This window comes from Hemitrygon akajei, chromosome 2, assembly GCF_048418815.1.
Source record: "Hemitrygon akajei chromosome 2, sHemAka1.3, whole genome shotgun sequence".
In the NCBI taxonomy this organism is placed as follows: domain Eukaryota; kingdom Metazoa; phylum Chordata; class Chondrichthyes; order Myliobatiformes; family Dasyatidae; genus Hemitrygon; species Hemitrygon akajei.
This window is the reverse complement of record NC_133125.1, coordinates 100441647-100459463: the sequence shown is the minus strand read 5'-3', so window position 1 is coordinate 100459463 and position 17817 is coordinate 100441647. Positions and strand designations below refer to the sequence as shown.

Here is a 17817-nt window from a genome sequence, read left to right as displayed (position 1 = left end):
TAGGCTGTAAAATAGTTAGGCACAGAAATGTGCTGTAGGTTCTATGACCATGAATAATTCAGAAACAGGCAGCTCTGGATCGATGAATAACAGTGATAATTTTGTCCAACTGTTCATCCACTGAAAACTGTTCGTTTGTTCATCTACACATCTTGAAACGTTGTGAAATTAGGATTGCATCATTTTTGGTTTAGCTTTGGCTGCATGATCTTTGTTGAAACTGAAGTGGAATGGGTTACCTTTCTGAAATTGTACCAGCTAGTAAATGATCTTTAACAACACACACAAAATGCTAGAGGAATTTAGTAGGCCAGGCAGCATTGATGGAACTGAATAAATAGTTGATATTTCGGGCTGAGACCCTTGAATAAACATCGACTGTTTATTCATTTCCACAAATGCTGACTGACCCGCTCAGTTCCTCCAGCATTTTGTGCGTGTTGCTTAACAGATTCTCAGTATCTGCAAAATCTCTTGTGTAAATCATCTTTAAAGCTGGGTTTCAAGCAAATGAAGTCCGAATGGTAAGTTAAATAAATCCCAAATAAATTGATGGAAGCTTAGGCATAGTATTGACATTTAAAAAAAATAATCCCCTCCTAAACTTTGAAACCCAAAATCAAATTGCTGAATTAACAAAAAATCTAGAAAATTCTTACTTAGTCACTGCCTGCCTATGTTAGACCACAAGACATAGGAGCAGAATTAGGCCACTTGGCTCATCGAGTCTGCTCTGCCATTCCATCATGACTGATTTATTATCCCTCACAACCCCATTCAACTGCCTTCTCCCTGTAACAACTGATGTCCTGATTAATCAAGAACCTAGCAACCTCCACCTTAAGTATATCCAATGACAAGGCCTGCAATGAATTCCACAGATTCACCCTACGTTATCAGGCTGTGGATAAGATCAGCCATACAACATTTACACATGCCCACTTTTCAGCAGGGGTTAATAAAGTTCTTTCTGTTTTTGGCACAGGACAGACCTAACATCTCTGCTATGGCAGCTATCTTTTACTACTACACAGTCCAACACACTGAAGCCAAGACTCGTAGATTTACAAAGAATTGTTACAAGTGGAACAGTGCTCAAATGTTCATAATCACTGCATAATATGCTGTCTACATGTATCATTCTAATCAAAGTCATAAAAGATGCATTCAATACAAGAACTCCATCTGTCAATTTTTGCTGTGAAATTTACTCCAGTCACCACTTTTAAGTATGCACGTGTTGACAGATCACTTCAAACAGATTGGTCATAACCTTTCTTTAGATGAATCTGTTTGTAAAATAGATTGTTGACCAAATAATATTGTAGAAAATCCCAACATTCTGGGAGTTGCTCTAATATTATGTTGTGACTGTATGTGCTATCATAACTATATGTGTGTGTACTATGTCTGACTGTATGTACTGTGATTTACATCTTAGCCGCAGAGGAATATTGTTTCATTTAGCTGTATACATGTGTATGCTTGAATGACAATTAAACTTGAACACAACTTTCAATTTAGATCTGATTGCACAATTTTAACAGGAAGAATATACCTTGTTTAATTTTTCCCACTTAGTTTTCAAAAGCAAACCTACTGTAATTTCCTTATTTCTCACTAACATCTTACAAGTCTTTGTAACTCCACATTAATTACAGACTAAATCAGAGGCCTTCCTGTACCGTACAGATAAATCGCTAAGTCTCAAAATTAATTTATAACTGAACATTCTGGAAAGTTTTCCATAAAAAGTCTTGAAAACTGCTATACTTAATTTCAATCACCTCAAAAATTATTTTTGTTGAAAATGAATATATAACTGACCTCTAAATAGATCACACAATGATCAGGATTGATGCATTGGAATTCGGTTTCACTTGTGAAAAAGAAAATCAGTGAACAATTAACTGACACGATACACAACTATAAAGCAAACTGACATTTCAAATTCACTCTGCATTTGACCCAGAAATAAATTTGAAAGTCATTCTCTCCTCCACCTACTGTTTCCTGAGTCTAGCACATGAAAGTAAATGCAGAACATACCTCATGTATAGCACTCCATTCTGATCAACTTGCCGCTGCCATCCTATTGGAACTTGGACTGCTGCTCCTCCATCTTTTTCACCATCATTTTCATTTCCTCCATTCATTTTCACGTTTCTGCTTGTGACACACCAAAGATATCAAAAGTCAAATGATATCTTTGGATTTCATGTCATCATGGTCTCTGAAACGTGACCATATGGTACAGTGCTTGCCCACTGTACAAAGTACTGGAGGTGATGTTTGGGCTCAATGAGGAACCATTTCTTCAAAAACCACCATTTTGTATAAAGTCACTGTCTCATAATAATCCACATTCATTTAATGCTGTTGGATGATTCAGAGTGTTTGGAGTTGTACAGTAGTGCTACATGGAGAGAACCAGCTGCTTCCTGATCACGATGTACATGATTCACAAAAATCCTCAATCGGTTCTGAGCTTCAAGATAAATTATGTTTTGAAATTAGTTTTTTTTCAGTTCTACTTATTCCTACAGACTAGTGTTGATTTTCAAAACCAATATAATCTTCTTCTAATTGAATCCTTAGAAGGCCACATTCTTCAATGAACATAATTTCTTACGCAAATCCAAATGCAGGTGGTTCTCGCATTTAACGGAGCAACCTTCCAAATTCATTTCTCATTATCTCCAAAGTTTTGAACAATTCATTCTTCATACAAAATCCTGTAAATATACAAATTTAGATTAAATGAAAATTAATGCACTGTGCAAAATTAGTAAAGAACTAATCAAATAAATAACATACCATTCACCGTACATATATAATGCAGAGACATACATTTAGTCATGGATTCTAATGAAACAGTAATACTCTAATGGAAACTTGAACCAAATAAAAAAACATTTGAATTATGATGAAATAAGAGTTTTTGTTTTAAACAAAAACACAGGAGATTTAAGATAAATTGACTGATGTCAACATTTGTCCTTGAAATTGCTTGGTGAAGATCATCTGTAATTTGAAACAGTAATTAAATTTCTCCAAATTAAAATTGTGACTCAGCCCCAGTAATCCATATAAAAAAATGACATCAGCAGTCAACACACATTTATTGCACATTGCCAAATGCTCTAAAAGACACACTGCATTGCAAGATAGAGTATTATACATTTTAAACCATTTAGGTGCATGTAAGGATTGCATACTGTTATTTGAGCAAAATATTGGTTAAATTGTCTGCCAGGTTTTTGCATTTCGTGAAGGAACATTACATGAGAAAGAGAGCAAACACAAAAGGAAAGTCAGTGAGAAGTCAAGAAACAACTGAGTTATTTATGAAATAACTGCATGAAGACAGGAACAGTTAGGATGGGCAACTGCTTCTTCCCTCAGGCCGTTAGGCTTCTGAACTCCCTGCCACAATGCATTCAAAGAGTCACTGGATAATTTGTACTGTATCCTATAATACTTAATTTCTGCAATTTATCTATGTGTAATTCATTTGCAGATTTAATGTTTACTTTCCCAACTTATTGTGTGTTGCATGTATGTAATGTGTACTACTGTGTTTTACATCCTGGTCTGGAAATGGTGGTCTCATTTGGCGGAAAACATGCATATAGTTGAATGACAATCAACTTGATAAATGTGATTTCTTGAAATGGATTACGTTTCATTAAACAATAAAACATGGAGAGTGAAATGGTTAACTACTAGAACCCACAGCCCGTTTGCAGCATTTAATGAAATAGGTTAGATGGAAGAGAAAAGTATACTGAAGAGAATTACCATTGGCCTTCATTTACAGCTTCTTTAAGGTAACATTACAAATAGAACACATTGTAGCGATATGCTACACACAGCGCTGAAATAACGACACGCAGTCGGTAAGTCGTTTCGAGACTAGTTTATTCAAACTTCACAGCGCTGGCATTTAATCCCTAGCGCCCGCCCTCTCCGGGCGGAAATGACGTCAGAGGTGCATTACCAAGGTCTCCCCCCGCGCGCTGGCTATTAGTGAGCCGGTTCGCCTGTGCAGAAAGTGGGGTCGCCACATAACCCCCCCTCAGAACTGGCGATACACCCCCCCAATGTCCACAGTCTGGATCAGCCTCTGTTTGGGAGGTCTGCCTCTGCGCCGCGGTGCCTGAACCTCAACCGGCTGCGCCGTCACATTGGCTGGTTTCAGTCTGTCCACCGTGAAAACCTCTTCTCTCCCCCCAATGTCCAGAACATACGTGGACCCGTTGTTGTTGATCACCTTGAATGGCCCCTCGTACTGCCGCTGTAGTGGTGCCCGGTGTCTGCCCCTTCGTACAAACGCAAACTTACAGTTCTGCAGGTCTTTGGGTACATGGGTCGGGGTCCGTCCGTGCTGTGAAGTCGGTACGGGGGCCAGGTTGCCGAGCCTTTCGCGTAGCCTGTCCAGGACTGCTGCGGGTTCTTCCTCTTGCCCCCTTGGGGCTGGTATGAACTCTCCCAGGACGGCCAGGGGCGCGCCGTACACCAACTCAGCTGACGAGGCGTGCAGATCCTCTTTGGGCGCTGTACGAATTCCAAGCAGGACCCAGGGAAGCTCGTCCACCCAGTTAGGTCCTCTCAGGCGGGCCATGAGAGCCGACTTTAAGTGACGGTGGAAGCGTTCCACTAGTCCGTTCGACTGTGGGTGGTAGGCAGTTGTGTGGTGTAGCTGCGTTCCCAACAGGCTGGCCACAGCCGACCACAGGCTGGAGGTGAACTGGGCGCCTCTGTCGGAGGAAATGTGGGCCGGTACCCCGAAGCATGCTACCCAGGTTGCGATCACTGCTCGGGCGCAGGAATCGGCAGATGTGTCAGTGAGCGGGACTGTCTCTGGCCACCTCGTGAACCTGTCTACCATAGTTAGGAGGTACCGTGCTCCTCGGGACACTGGTAGGGGGCCCACGATATCCACATGAATGTGGTTGAACCTCCGGTGGGTGGGTTCGAACTGCTGCGGCAGGGCTTTAGTGTGCCGCTGCACCTTGACTGTTTGGCACTGCGCGCACGTTCTGGCCCATTCACTGACCTGCTTGCGAAGTCCGTGCCACAGGAACTTGCTGGAGACCAGCCGGACGGTTGTCCTGAGAGATGGGTGTGCCAAACTGTGTATGAGTTGAAAACTCGCCGCCTCCAGACTGCCGGGACGATGGGGCGAGGTTGGCCGGTAGCCACATCGCACAGGAGGGTCCTCTCACCTGGGCCTACGAGAAAGTCCTGCAGCTGTAAACCCGAGACTGCAGTCCTGTAGCTGGGCATCTCGTCGTCTGTCTGCTGCGCCTCCGCCAGTGCTGCATAGTCCACCCCCAGGAACAGGGCCTGGAATGCTGGTCTGGAGAGTGCGTCCGCTACGACGTTGTCCTTTCCCAAGACATGCTGGATGCCCATCGTGTACTCGGAGATGTAGGACAGATGTCGCTGCTGGTGAGCTGACTAGGGATCAGACACTTCGTGAACATGAAGATCAACGGTTTGTGGTCCGTGAACGTGGTCTAAGAAGTACCTGAAATGCCTGATTGCCAGATACAGTGCCAACAGCTCCCGGTCGAAAGCACCGTACTTGAGTTTGGGTGGTCGTAGGTGCTTGCTGAAGAACGCCAGGGGTTGCCAGCGCCCCTCGATGAGCTGCTCCAGCACCCCACCGACTGTTGTGTTGGATGCGTCCACCGTGAGGGTGGTCGGAACATCCGTTCTGGGGTGCACCAGCATCGTGGCATCTGCCAAGGCTTCCTTGGCTTTAACGAAAGTGGCCGCAGCCTCCTCGTCCCAAGTAATGTCCTTGCCTTTACTCGACATCAGGGTGTACAAAGGGCACATGATACAGGCTGCTGAGGGGAAGAAACGGTGGTAGAAGTTCACCATACCAACAAATCCTGCAGGCCTTTGACTGCGTTGGGCCGGGCAAAGTGGCGGATCGCGTCTACCTTGGCGGGCAGAGGTGTTGCCCCGTCTTTGGTAATCCTGTGGCCCAGGAAGTCGATGGTATCGAGACCGAACTGGCATTTGGCTGGGTAAGTCCAGGTCGCGTCCCACCGCGTCCATTAGCTGCTGGAACGTCTGTGCGGCATTCTTCAGGCCGAACGGCATTCGGAGGAACTCGAACAGGCCGAACGGGGTGATGAGTGCTGTTTTGGGGATGTCTTCAGGGGTGCACCGGGATTTGATGGTATCCCCGGACGAGGTATACTTTGGAAAAGATTCTTGCCCCGTGCAGGTTTGCTGCAAAGTCCTGTATGTGCGGCATGGGGTAGCGGTCTGGAGTGGTAGCCTCGTTCAGTCTGTGGTAGTCGCCGCATGGTCTCCAACCCCCGGCTGCTTTGGGCACCATGTGCAGGGGGGAGGCCCATGGGCTGTCGGACCTCCATACGATTCCCAATTCCTCCATCCTCTTGAACTCCTCCTTCGCCAGGTGGAGCTTTTCCTGGGGGGGAGCCTTCATGTGCGGGCGTGGAAGGGTGGTCCCTGAGTTGGAATGTAGTGCTGTACCCCGTGTCTGGGCATGGCTGCCGTGAACTGCGGTGCCAGAAGGAAAGTCCGCCAAGATTCTGATGAATTCGTTGTCCGACAGCGTGACGGAGTCCAGGTGTGGGGCCGGCAACTTGGCTTCACCCAGGGAGAACGTCTGGAAAGTCTCGGCATGTACCAGTCTTTTCCCTTGCAAGTCGATCAGCAGGCTGTGAGCTCGCAAGAAGTCTGCCCCCAGGAGTGGTTGGGCCACCGCGGCCAGTGTGAAGTCCCTCGTGAACCGGCTGGCACCGAACTGCAGCTGCACTGTGCGGGTGCTGTAGGTCCATATCGTGCTGCGTTTGTGGCCCTCAGGGTGGGTCCTGGCTTCCTGTTGCGGGTGTCGTACCCATCAGGGGCAAGATGCTGATCTCCGCTCCGGTGTTGACCAAGAAGCAGCGTCCCAACTGTTTGTCCCAGATGTACAAGAGGCTGTCCTGGTGGCCAGCCACCACAGTCATTAGCGGCAGCTGGCCCTGCCCCTGGCCCTTGCAGGGCGGGCGACAACGGCGGGCTTTTGTGCCCCACCGCTGGTGGTAGAAACACCACTGTTCACTGTCCTCCTCACTCCTGCCTCTGTGTTGTGTGCGCCCCCCTGCCGGGCCTGGTCTGGTCTGCTGTTGGGCGTGTGGCCTGGTAATCTGACCAACAGACGCCACGCTCTCCCTCTTGGCTTTCAACAGCACGCCTGCCGGGCCACCACCTTCCGGGGGTCGCTGAAATCTGCATCAGCCAGCAGCAGATGTATGTCCTCGGGCAGTTGCTCCAGGAACGCTTGCTCAAACATGAGGCAGGGCTTGTGTCCGTCAGCCAGGGACGGCATCTCATTCATCAATGCTGACGGCAGTCTGTCTCCAGGTGAAGCAGGCGGGCACCTCGCTCATGCTGTGAGAGGCCAAAGGTCCCAATAAGCAGCGCTTTGAATGCTTCATATTTGCCTTCTTCCGGGGACAACTGCATGAAATCTGCAACCTGGGCGGCTGTCGCGTGGTAGTAACGCGTGGAATCAGAAGATATTTGCCGAATCTGGAACTGGGCTTCTGCTTGGCTAAACCACACGCGTGGTCGCAGCATCCAGAAAGTCGACAGTTTTAGCGAAACTGCGTGAACAGATGAAGAGTCGGTCATCTTTGGTCCAAATCCCGTTTGGACCGCCGGGGTCACCAATGTAGCGATGTGTTACACACAGCGTTGTAATAACGACACGCAGTCGGTAAGTCGTTTGGAGACTAGTTTATTCAAACTTCACGGCGCTGGCATTTAATCCCTAACGCCCGCCCTCTCAGGCGGAAATGACATCAGAGGTGCATTACCAAATTCTCCCCCCGCTCGCTGGCTATTTGTGAGCCGGTCTGCCTGCACAGAAAGTGGGTCACCACAACATCACAAAATTTAGTACTTGTCAAACATCATTTAGATGCAGACCACATTTTACAATAACAAAACACGAGTTCACTGTTAATGCTGACTTTTGACTTCTGTTTATTGATGACAGCTCTGTTTTCAATGGTGTAGTTCCAATCAAACTCATTTCCAAACTCTAAGACTTGGGACTCAACATCTCATTTTGCAACCGGATTCTTTCAGACCAACAGATCACAATCAGTAAGATGCTACAATCAGTAGCATCTTTGCCATGGTTGTCCTCAATGGTGCCCCACAAGACTGAAGACACTTGATGTCACAACCTACCTCATATGGCCTTGCACCTTACTGTCTGCCTGTACTGAACTTTGGCTACAATTGTAACACTACTGTGCATTCTGTTATTGTTTTCAATGGACAAAATGAAATGACCAGTATGGGTACTATGCAAAACAAAGATTTTATACTCTGCCTCAGGACAGGAAAACAAACCAACTTACCCATACTGGCACTACAATAGTATAGTGCTTAGCATGATGCTATTACAGTTCAGGGTGCTCAAAATTGGAGTTCAATTCCAGCACCGTCTGTAAGGAATTTGGATATTCTCCCAGTGACTGCATAGGTTTCTGCCAGATACTCCAGCTCAAAGATAAACTAGTTAGTAGGTTAACTGGCCATTAAAAATTGCCCTGCGATTAAGCTACTGCTAAATAGATGGGGTGCTGGGTCATGCAGCTTCATTGTTCTGGAATGCTCTACTCCATGCTGCATCTCTAAATAACCAGATAAAATATATATTGTTTTAAAAATTGACAACTTCTGAATGCTTTAGCATAAATACAGGCATCTTCCACAGTACTGACCTTAAATTTGTTACCAAAGTTAACCAGCAAGTACGTGTTACTTGTTACTTAAGCTATTTATATCAACTAGACCTTATGAATTTCCTCTGCATTTGGTCAAGTTGATGTCAGTGGCTTTCTAAGTAAGAATCAACAGAAAACAGAAATTAATCAAATTTAGTTTTAAGGATTTCTAATGGAAAGATTGCTTGATTTTAAATTAAGTTCTGCATATAATTAAAATAGTAAATTTAAAAACATTATTTTGTTTTGCACTCAGAATTAAATGTCAAAAGGCAAAAGCAATTTTAATAAATGTTAATTAACACAAAGTGCTAATGCACTCTATTTAACTGATGCATGAACTTCTACAATTAAGATAATTTCCTTGTGCAATAATTAATTCACAAAATTCTTGTAACAATAAATTAAACGAATATTTAAATTTATATGTTCGCAAAATAACATTTTTCCTGTGATTTATGGCAAAGTTTGAATAAGTGGCTTCATATTCAATTTCCTGCCCAATCTATTGGCAATCTGCATTTTCAAGGATGTATTCTCCTTCATGTTAGCTAACCAGGACCTAAACTTGTGCTTAAAGAAAATGGATTTAAACACCTTAATTTCTTCTGTAAAAATATAACATTTGGTGATCAAAGAGACTGGGAAAAGTGAAAATGAAAGCCCAAAGGGAAGGAGAAGATACTGCAGATACCAGAAGTAACGATCTATTGGAGGAGCTCAATAGATCAGGTATCTCACTTTGGGAGATGGGGGGGGGGAGGGAGAGAGAGAGAGAGAGGGGGGGAGAGAGAGAGGGGGGAGAGAGAGGGGGGGGAGAGAGAGAGGGGAGAGAGAGAGAGGGGCAGAGGGAGGGGGGAGAGGGAGGGGAGAGAGAGGGGGGGGAGAGAGAGAGGGGGGAGAGAGAGAGGGGGGGGGAGAGAGAGGGGGGGAGAGAGAGGGGGGGAGAGAGAGGGGGGGAGAGAGAGGGGGGAGAGAGAGGGGGGGGAGAGAGGGGGGGAGAGAGAGGGGGAGAGAGGGGGGGAGAGAGAGGGGGGGAGAGAGAGGGGGAGAGAGAGAGGGGGAGAGAGAGGGGGAGAGAGAGGGGGAGAGAGAGGGGGAGAGAGAGGGGGGAGAGAGAGGGGGAGAGAGAGGGGGAGAGAGAGGGGGAGAGAGAGGGGGAGAGAGAGGGGGAGAGAGAGGGGGAGAGAGAGGGGGGAGAGAGAGGGGGGGAGAGAGAGAGGGGGGGAGAGAGAGGGGGAGAGAGAGAGGGGGAGAGAGAGAGGGGGAGAGAGAGGGGGAGAGAGAGAGGGGGAGAGAGAGGGGGGGGAGAGGGGGGAGAGAGAGGGGGGGAGAGAGGGGGGGAGAGAGAGGGGGGAGAGAGAGGGGGGGAGAGAGAGGGGGGAGAGAGAGGGGGGGAGAGAGAGGGAGAGAGGGAGAGAAAAATGAGGGATTCAACAGCCTGTCAACAAAAGCTTCTGCAGATTTGGAAAACTTGAGCAACACACAAAATGTTGGAGGAACTCGGCAAGTCATGCAACATCCATAGAGTTGAATAAACAGTCTAGGTTGTGGACCAAGACCCTTCATCAGGATGGTTTTTGGTTAATCTGATGCAAAGTTTCAGCTAGTTTCAGCAAAGTTTCCTTCTCTCCCCTCCTCAAACCACTCTAAAGATGTTGCTGGACCCTTTCGAGTTCCTCCAGCAGACTATTTACTTCCACTTAGCAGATCTGAAATACATTAACTGTAATGATTTTTCTGTCTTCTATGTTGCTCAAGAATATTTTCAAAACAAGATAATAAGGTTTTTCCACATATCTCTGCCATCCTTAATATTTGCGTGAAAGAAAATACTGACTTCTAAACAGTATCCCATCTTTCCCTTTGTATGAATTTAACATTAAAGCAAACTTTAAAGTTTTGAATGGAGTTTTACAAAACTAACATTATGCTTTTTAATGGATGAAAAACATCAAACATTAAGAAGAGTAATTGCCAAGAAGGATTATATTAATTGAACAAAAGGAAAATAGTCATAAGAATTGAAGAATGCAAGAGTGACACTGAGGAAGAAGGATCAAGGGACTATGTAACTGTAGAACCAAGTATTGATTTAAAAATACAAGGAGACAGCTTGAAAGATCAGGAACAACTGCATGAATTAGAGCAGAATAATAAGTTGTTAATCAACCAATACAAGATGAAAACTATTCACTTTCAGCCAGGCTACTTGTTTCCTAGAGGAAATGTGAAATCTCCAGTTTGAAGGAACAAAAGCTCAATGTTTCATTGTTTATATGACTAATCCATCACACTTCTGGCTGGATTCCCTCATTTTATTCTTCACAACAAAAATCCCTACTGCCCTTCTTTCAACTCTTATCCTCATTTTCAAATTTCCTAAATAGTGTCACCACTTTCTTCTCTTCAATATCTCCTCTGAACCTTCAATCTGAAAAAGTCGATGAATCCTGTGCAAATACCCAGCTTTCTGCATTAGTTACTCATAAAATGTGGTCTGATCTACATCCAAGTCACGATAATAGACAAACACAAATTGCCTAAACTAGTAAAACACATACAATTATACTTTTCAAATGTTTACTGAATTCATTGTTTAATCTTTCACAGTCCAAGCTGGATAAAATATGTGAACTCTTGTATTTAATAACTGGTAGAACCTCCTTTAGCAGCAATAACCTCCAAACATTTCCTGTAGTTGATCAGACTTGCACAATGGCAAGGAGGAATTTTAGACCATTTCTCCATACAAAACTGTTTCAGTTCTTCAATATTTACTTTACTTTATTGTCACCAAACAATTGATACTAGAGTGTAAAATCATCAGTGATTTTTGATTCTGCGCTTTGCGCTCCCTGAAGTACAAATGGAAGTAAATATAATAAAAATTTAAATTATAAATCATAATATTAATATTTATATTAATCATTATAATTATAATATAAATTATCATATTTCTGGGATACGTTACAGGAACAGCCCTCTTCAGGTCATCCCACATCATCTCAATTGGGTTAAGGTCTGGACTCTGACTTGGCCATTATAAAAAACAAATGTCCTTTTTAAACCATTCTGTTGTTGATTTTCTCCTTTCTTTTAGATCATTATCCAACTTCTATTAAGCTTCAGGTGATGGACTGCTACCCTGACATTCTCCTGTAAAAGGTCTAGGTACAATTTTGAATTCATGATTCAATTATTGCAAGCTTTCCAGGCCCTGAGGCAGTAAAGCAGCCCCAAACTATGATGCTCCTTCCACCATGCTTCACAGTTGGGATGAGGTTTTGGTGTAGGTGTACAGTATTGTTTTGCTCCCCAAACACAGCGGTGTGCATTCCTGTCAAAAAGTTGAACTTTTGTCTCATCTGTGCACAGAACATTGTCCCAGAAGCGTGGGACATCCAGGTGGTCTTTTGCAAACTTGAGACATGCAATGTTTCTTTTTGGAGAACAGTAGTTTTCTCTGTGGTGTCCTTCCATGAACATCATTCATGTTCATTGTATTTCTTATAGTGGACACATGAACAGAGTTCTAGAGATGCCTGTAGGTCTTTTGCTGCCCTTGGGTTCTTTTCCACCTCCTTCAGCATTGCACATTGTGCTCTTGGTGTGATCTTTGCAGGACACACACTCTGAGGGAGAGCAGCAACAGTTCTGAATTTCCTCCATTTGTAGACAATTTCTCTTACTGTGCACTGATAAGCACTCAGGGCTTTAGAAATGCTTTTCAGAGATTCAAAGGTTCACTTATTATCGAAGTATACAACTCTGAAATTCTTCAATTCTCTGGGTAGTTATGAAACCAAGAAAGAAATGCAACACAATCATCAACCCCCAAATCCCGCCTCCCTACAAAAAAAAACACAAACAAAAATGCAACACCCAAAATACTAACAAAAATAGAGCAGCCTTTTTGGAGCCTTTTCCAACTTCATGCATCTCTACAATTCTTCTTCAAAGTTGTTTTGATTGCGGCATGGTGCATATTAGCACATCTTTCTTGAGAAGAGCGGGCTCTGTCAGTAACCTGAGTTTGTGTGCCTTTTTTAAACAAATAGGGCAGGGATCTCTACAACCCACACCTCCAATCTCATCTCATTGATTGGAACACCTGACTCCAAATAGCTTTTGTAGAAGGCATTACTCCAGAGGTTCATATACTTTTTTGAACCTCAATATTGACAAGAAGTAAAAACGTTTGTGTACTACCGGCTGGCCCATACTGAATTTAATCGTCCCCACATTGTCAAGTGTGCATTCAGCAATCAAACACCATCCTCTGGAATTCCATATTTAATCTTACTTAAATCTGGCCAAGCTTACCTGTTCAAAATGATCTTTGATCCAAATGCAATTTTACAAGATGCATGGCTAATAATATTTTGCAATTAGAAAGGATGCCATATTAATGACTGTTGTAGATACTGTTATGCGAAATTAAAAGGAAACCCTGGTAACAAATAGCTGAAAACCTTAGAAAATCAACTTTTCCGGAAGATGATACCACTGTAGACCCTATATGTTTAACACATCAATCAACCCCCCCCCCCCCCACCGAACCACTCTGGCACCACACAAAAAATACATTTTATTCAGAAGAAATCCATTTTCTTTCTTGTTCCATGTTCAGAATTACCTGCCATTAGCTACCAATTTTAACTATTAAAATTCCCTCCCATTTTCTTCTGTCTGTCCTAAGGATCATATCTTAACATTCAGACAAAACTGGTTACCAAAGAGATAATAAGGACCAAAATACTTAGCTCACCAACATGCTGCATATTCTTCAATATGTACTACAGGCTTACAAGCCATCAATTTGAAAAACAAAATCGTTCTGGAGAGAATTAGTGATGAAATACAGAAATCACTGCCTTTTTCTATATGATCTGCAGCTTAAAACAAAAGGTGTTTGAAACCCACAGTCATTAATGCACAAATTGTTCAGAAACTTGTGGCTAAGAGATACCCCACATGGTACAACTTGCTGGCTGATTTATGCCTCTCCAACATTAATTTTGAAAAAAACTCAACACATTCAGATTTTCCTGGCTGCTTGTTCTGCCGAATGACTGCCCAATTTTCCTCCTCTTGGGCAGTTACTCAGTGTTGAAGATGACTTACTTTGACTTCAATCCAAGTGTTTCAATATGGCTGATGAGGTCTACTAAACTTGCCACAGAAAGTTGAGAAATTAATATGCATACATCATTTGAAGAACAAGATAAATATCATGCCAATATTTCTTTCAAAGTACAGAAACTCTTCCCAACGGTTTTTTAGTTCCACTATTTTAAAATGTTAAAGATCCTTGAAGGCTTGCCAGATACTTCTTTAGTACTGCAAAATACTCTATTTTTGTTGGAAATTATTGCTAGAGATATATTATTAATACAAGAAAAAAATCATCATAGAGAAAATAATGCTGGGACACACCAAAATTAATCAACATACAGACCTTATGAAAATAACCTTTGGTTCACAGAAACATTAAGCATACAATACCGATTTAACAAAATGAACTGTTTTCCAGACATAAATATGCTTATAACTCTAGCAAATGCACATTGATTGTAAGAACTCCAATGCTATATTGAATTTTAGTTTGAGTTACAAAAAAAGAACTCTAGGAAACAGATTTTCTCAGTTTTTAATAAGCATTTAGTTTTCCTTACCCTTTCCATGAAATAAGAATGATATAAAATACTCAACTACGACAATCTATTACTAAATAGATGCCAATGTTTAAATTACCTCATAGATAAAGCACTAAAACCTTTGGTGGGGATCTTTAAAACCTCCAGGCTGGTATTGTACTCAAATGACAAGTTATTTCAAGCTAATTGTGTTTTGGTATTACAAGACATTTGGCAAAACTTGCCAAATACAGAAATAAACACATTGTAAACAAACCGGTTACCTTGTTTTGAAAAGGAAAAAGTCCCTACAACGATCAGTTTTAAAACCAGAATCTGGTAAGAGCATTTTGAACAATTTCTTTGGCCCTTCAAAATTGTTGTTGAGGAAGTCTAAACATAACCTTGGTTTCCAAAACTTTGGATTACTTATGTTGTAGCAAAATTAAAAAGGAATTTTAAAAACTATTTTCACTGATGTAGGACATAACAGAATCTTCTCTTAGGTTACCAATTTGGAAGGACAACCTAATTTTGGACCTGCCTCCAGCTGCAAACCTGATTTACCGCACTGATTTCCTGCACAATCAAATGCAAACATGCCTTCACAATAAATAGAAAAATTCTAGAACACTATTTTAGACATACAAATCAAATGAGTTATTCTAGGTTTTCAAGATAATGTGTAACCAACAGCTGAAAACTTGATCACCTGGGTAAGGATGAAATGGTCAGAGCTTGCTGTATGCAGATTGGCTCTTACACTTTCCAGATTACAAAAGTAACTATACTTCAAAAGCATTTTGTTAATTGTAGGTGTGAGAAATCCTGATTATGAACAGTATAATTGAACTATCATTTTTCTGACAAGCATGCATTGTAAAGAGTAAATGTACAACAGTCGAGATGGGTTACTTTTACTTAAGTGCAAACTCAAAGACAAACACTCATCATTAAGCCTTTCCTTCTTGGAATCAATTTTATGAATATAGCCAGCACATCTTTCCTTAGATCGTGCCTAAATCCATTCTAAAAAGAATTCTAACAGTTTTGTCAGGCAAAATCAGCCCTTAATGTTCTTTATGATTTTCATTATTGGAAGTAATAGTGTGAATCGAAAATAACTTCTCCTTGCTGACAACGCCGGTACACCTTAAAGATGTCTTTAGCCTACTGCTCTACTCCCTACAGTCTACACGCATGACCGTGTGGAAGGAACAGCTCAAACACTATCTATAAATTAATCGACCACACAACAATTGCTAGCAGGATTTTGGATGAGGAGGCATTCAGAAGAGATCAGCTGATTGAGGGGTGTCATAACAACCACCTTTCACTCAACGTCAATATGACCAAAGAATTGATTGTGGCCTTCATTAAGGGGAAGTCAAGGAAATGCACACCAGTCTTCAGAGGGATTGGTAGTGGAAAGGGTGAGCAGTTTCAAGTTCCTGGGTGTCAACAGCTTTGTCGATCTATTCTGGTGCCAACATATTGATGCAATTACAAAGGCGGCACAACAGTGGTTATTCGTTATTAGGAGTTTGAGGAGATTTGGTGTGTCACCAACCTCCAGCAAATTTCTACAAATGTACTGTGGACATCACCATCTTGTGTAGAGGGGTCACTGCACAGAATTGGAAAAAGCTGCAGAAGCTTGCAAACTTGGCCAGCTCCATATGGGCACTAGCCTCTGCAGCACTGAGGACATCTTCAAAAGATGATGCCTTAAAAAGGCGGCATCTATCATCAAGGACCCCCTTCACCCAGGGCATGCCCTCTTCACATTGCAAGGTGGTGATATAGGAGCCCAAAGAGAGAGACACAGAATGTTTCAGTAACAGCTTCTTCCCCTCCCCCATCTGATTTCTGAACAGACAATGAATCCATGTACACTACCTATTTCTTTTTGCTCATTTCACACTACTGATTTAATTTTTATACAGTGAATTACAGTTAATTGGGACACATTGGGACCAGTACATTTTGGCCCAATTAAGCAGCTGCCCTAATTAGCTGGTTTCATGGAAATAGTTAAAAAGGCATAAAAAAAAGACAAACTACTGTTTAACTGAGTAGCAAATTATGTTTTTAAAATGAAATATAGAATAAATTAGAACACTACCAATAGTACTGGTACTCATCTGTCATATCTGACAATGACAGGAAATCTGCGTGGGAGAGTTTTAAGTGCAAAGTTTGTTGCTCTGGGGCACTTTCACTCTTTCAGCCTTGGAAGTCACAGTCCAGTGGGACAGGCAGTTGTCACAACTAAGATCTTCGCTGGTTGCAGTGGACGACCAAGACTTCTGTGCCACAGCTGAGAATTTGGTGCCTGGTAGGGATCAAAGGTAACATTCAAGATGATTGTCAATACCTTCAAATTCTTTGCAGTTCCTAACGAAGTAGTGAAACTTTATTTTCACTCCCAGCTATTTCTGGCATTTCCAAATCTGAACGCTTAAAACTACAGTGAGCAAAACAATTCAGAATTGTCTTACTGCTTTTTGAACACAACACACATGCAATTGACGCTATTCAAAAACTGCTTGCTAGAAGCACGGCGTGGTGTCTAACAGCCGCATGACATGCATGCGACTGAAGCTAGTTAGAAAATGTTTGGCAACAATCTCCAGCCACAAATATACAAAGGGAATCCTGGCTATTTTCTTGATTTGTTTTTGTTCTTGAAGCGTTGCCCCAAATAAATGGCTACCCCAATTAACGGGTGGCCCAATTAACCTGAATGCATGTATATTTCTTATTTTTTTATGTATTGCACTGCACTGCTGGTGGAAAACAACCAATTTCATTGCATATGCTAGTGATATTAAACCTGGTTCTGTACTAACATCTGCAACAGGCAGTAACTTAAAGCCTGTGAGGAATTAACATACTTGTAATGCAGATACATTACAATCAAAAATAGAACAGCTCATTGACATGAAAATACTTCATTCCACGGTAAGGTAGTAGTTTACTACAAATATTCAATGCTGGTGTTTAGGGTGATGGGGTACCAATTGAGTGAGCTGGTTTGCTCTGGCTAATGTGAAGCTTTTTCAAGTTTACTAATCCATGCAGGTAGAGAATATTCTATCAGCTCCAGTTGATGGAAAAGCCTTGGGGTGACAGGCAGTGATTTACTTTACACATGCTGAAAACTCAGAACCAGCAATTATAATACTTGGAGTAGAGAGAGACTTGTCGCAAATTGTTATTGGTTGGCACTTTTGACTCAAAAGTATTACATGCCTGTGTTGAGGAATCTCTGCAAACATATTCTGGCATCAGGATTACTGACACTGAACTGCCAATCACATTTCTGTGAAGTACGATTCTAACCCCTAGAGTATTTTTCCCTTAAACACTTATTGGTTTCAGTTTATAAGGACTTCTTAATGACAGTT

The 17817-nt window shown here is 42.5% G+C and overlaps 1 protein-coding gene across 8 annotated transcripts in view; it reads right to left on the bottom strand.

The window, feature by feature from the left end:
* The window catches only part of mbd5 (methyl-CpG binding domain protein 5), a 233351-nt gene that overhangs the window by 95175 nt on the left and 120359 nt on the right, over positions 1-17817 (bottom strand). For 7 of the 8 annotated variants that reach the window (XM_073026059.1, XM_073026115.1, XM_073026122.1 and 4 more), the window contains one exon: positions 2050-2735. In XM_073026059.1, coding sequence (XP_072882160.1) covers positions 2050-2156 — 107 coding nt within the window. In that variant the 5' untranslated portion in view covers positions 2157-2735. Of the gene's footprint in view, positions 1-2049; positions 2736-16532; positions 16644-17817 lie in introns of those variants that run through there. The other variant, XM_073026097.1, reaches the window with a different exon arrangement.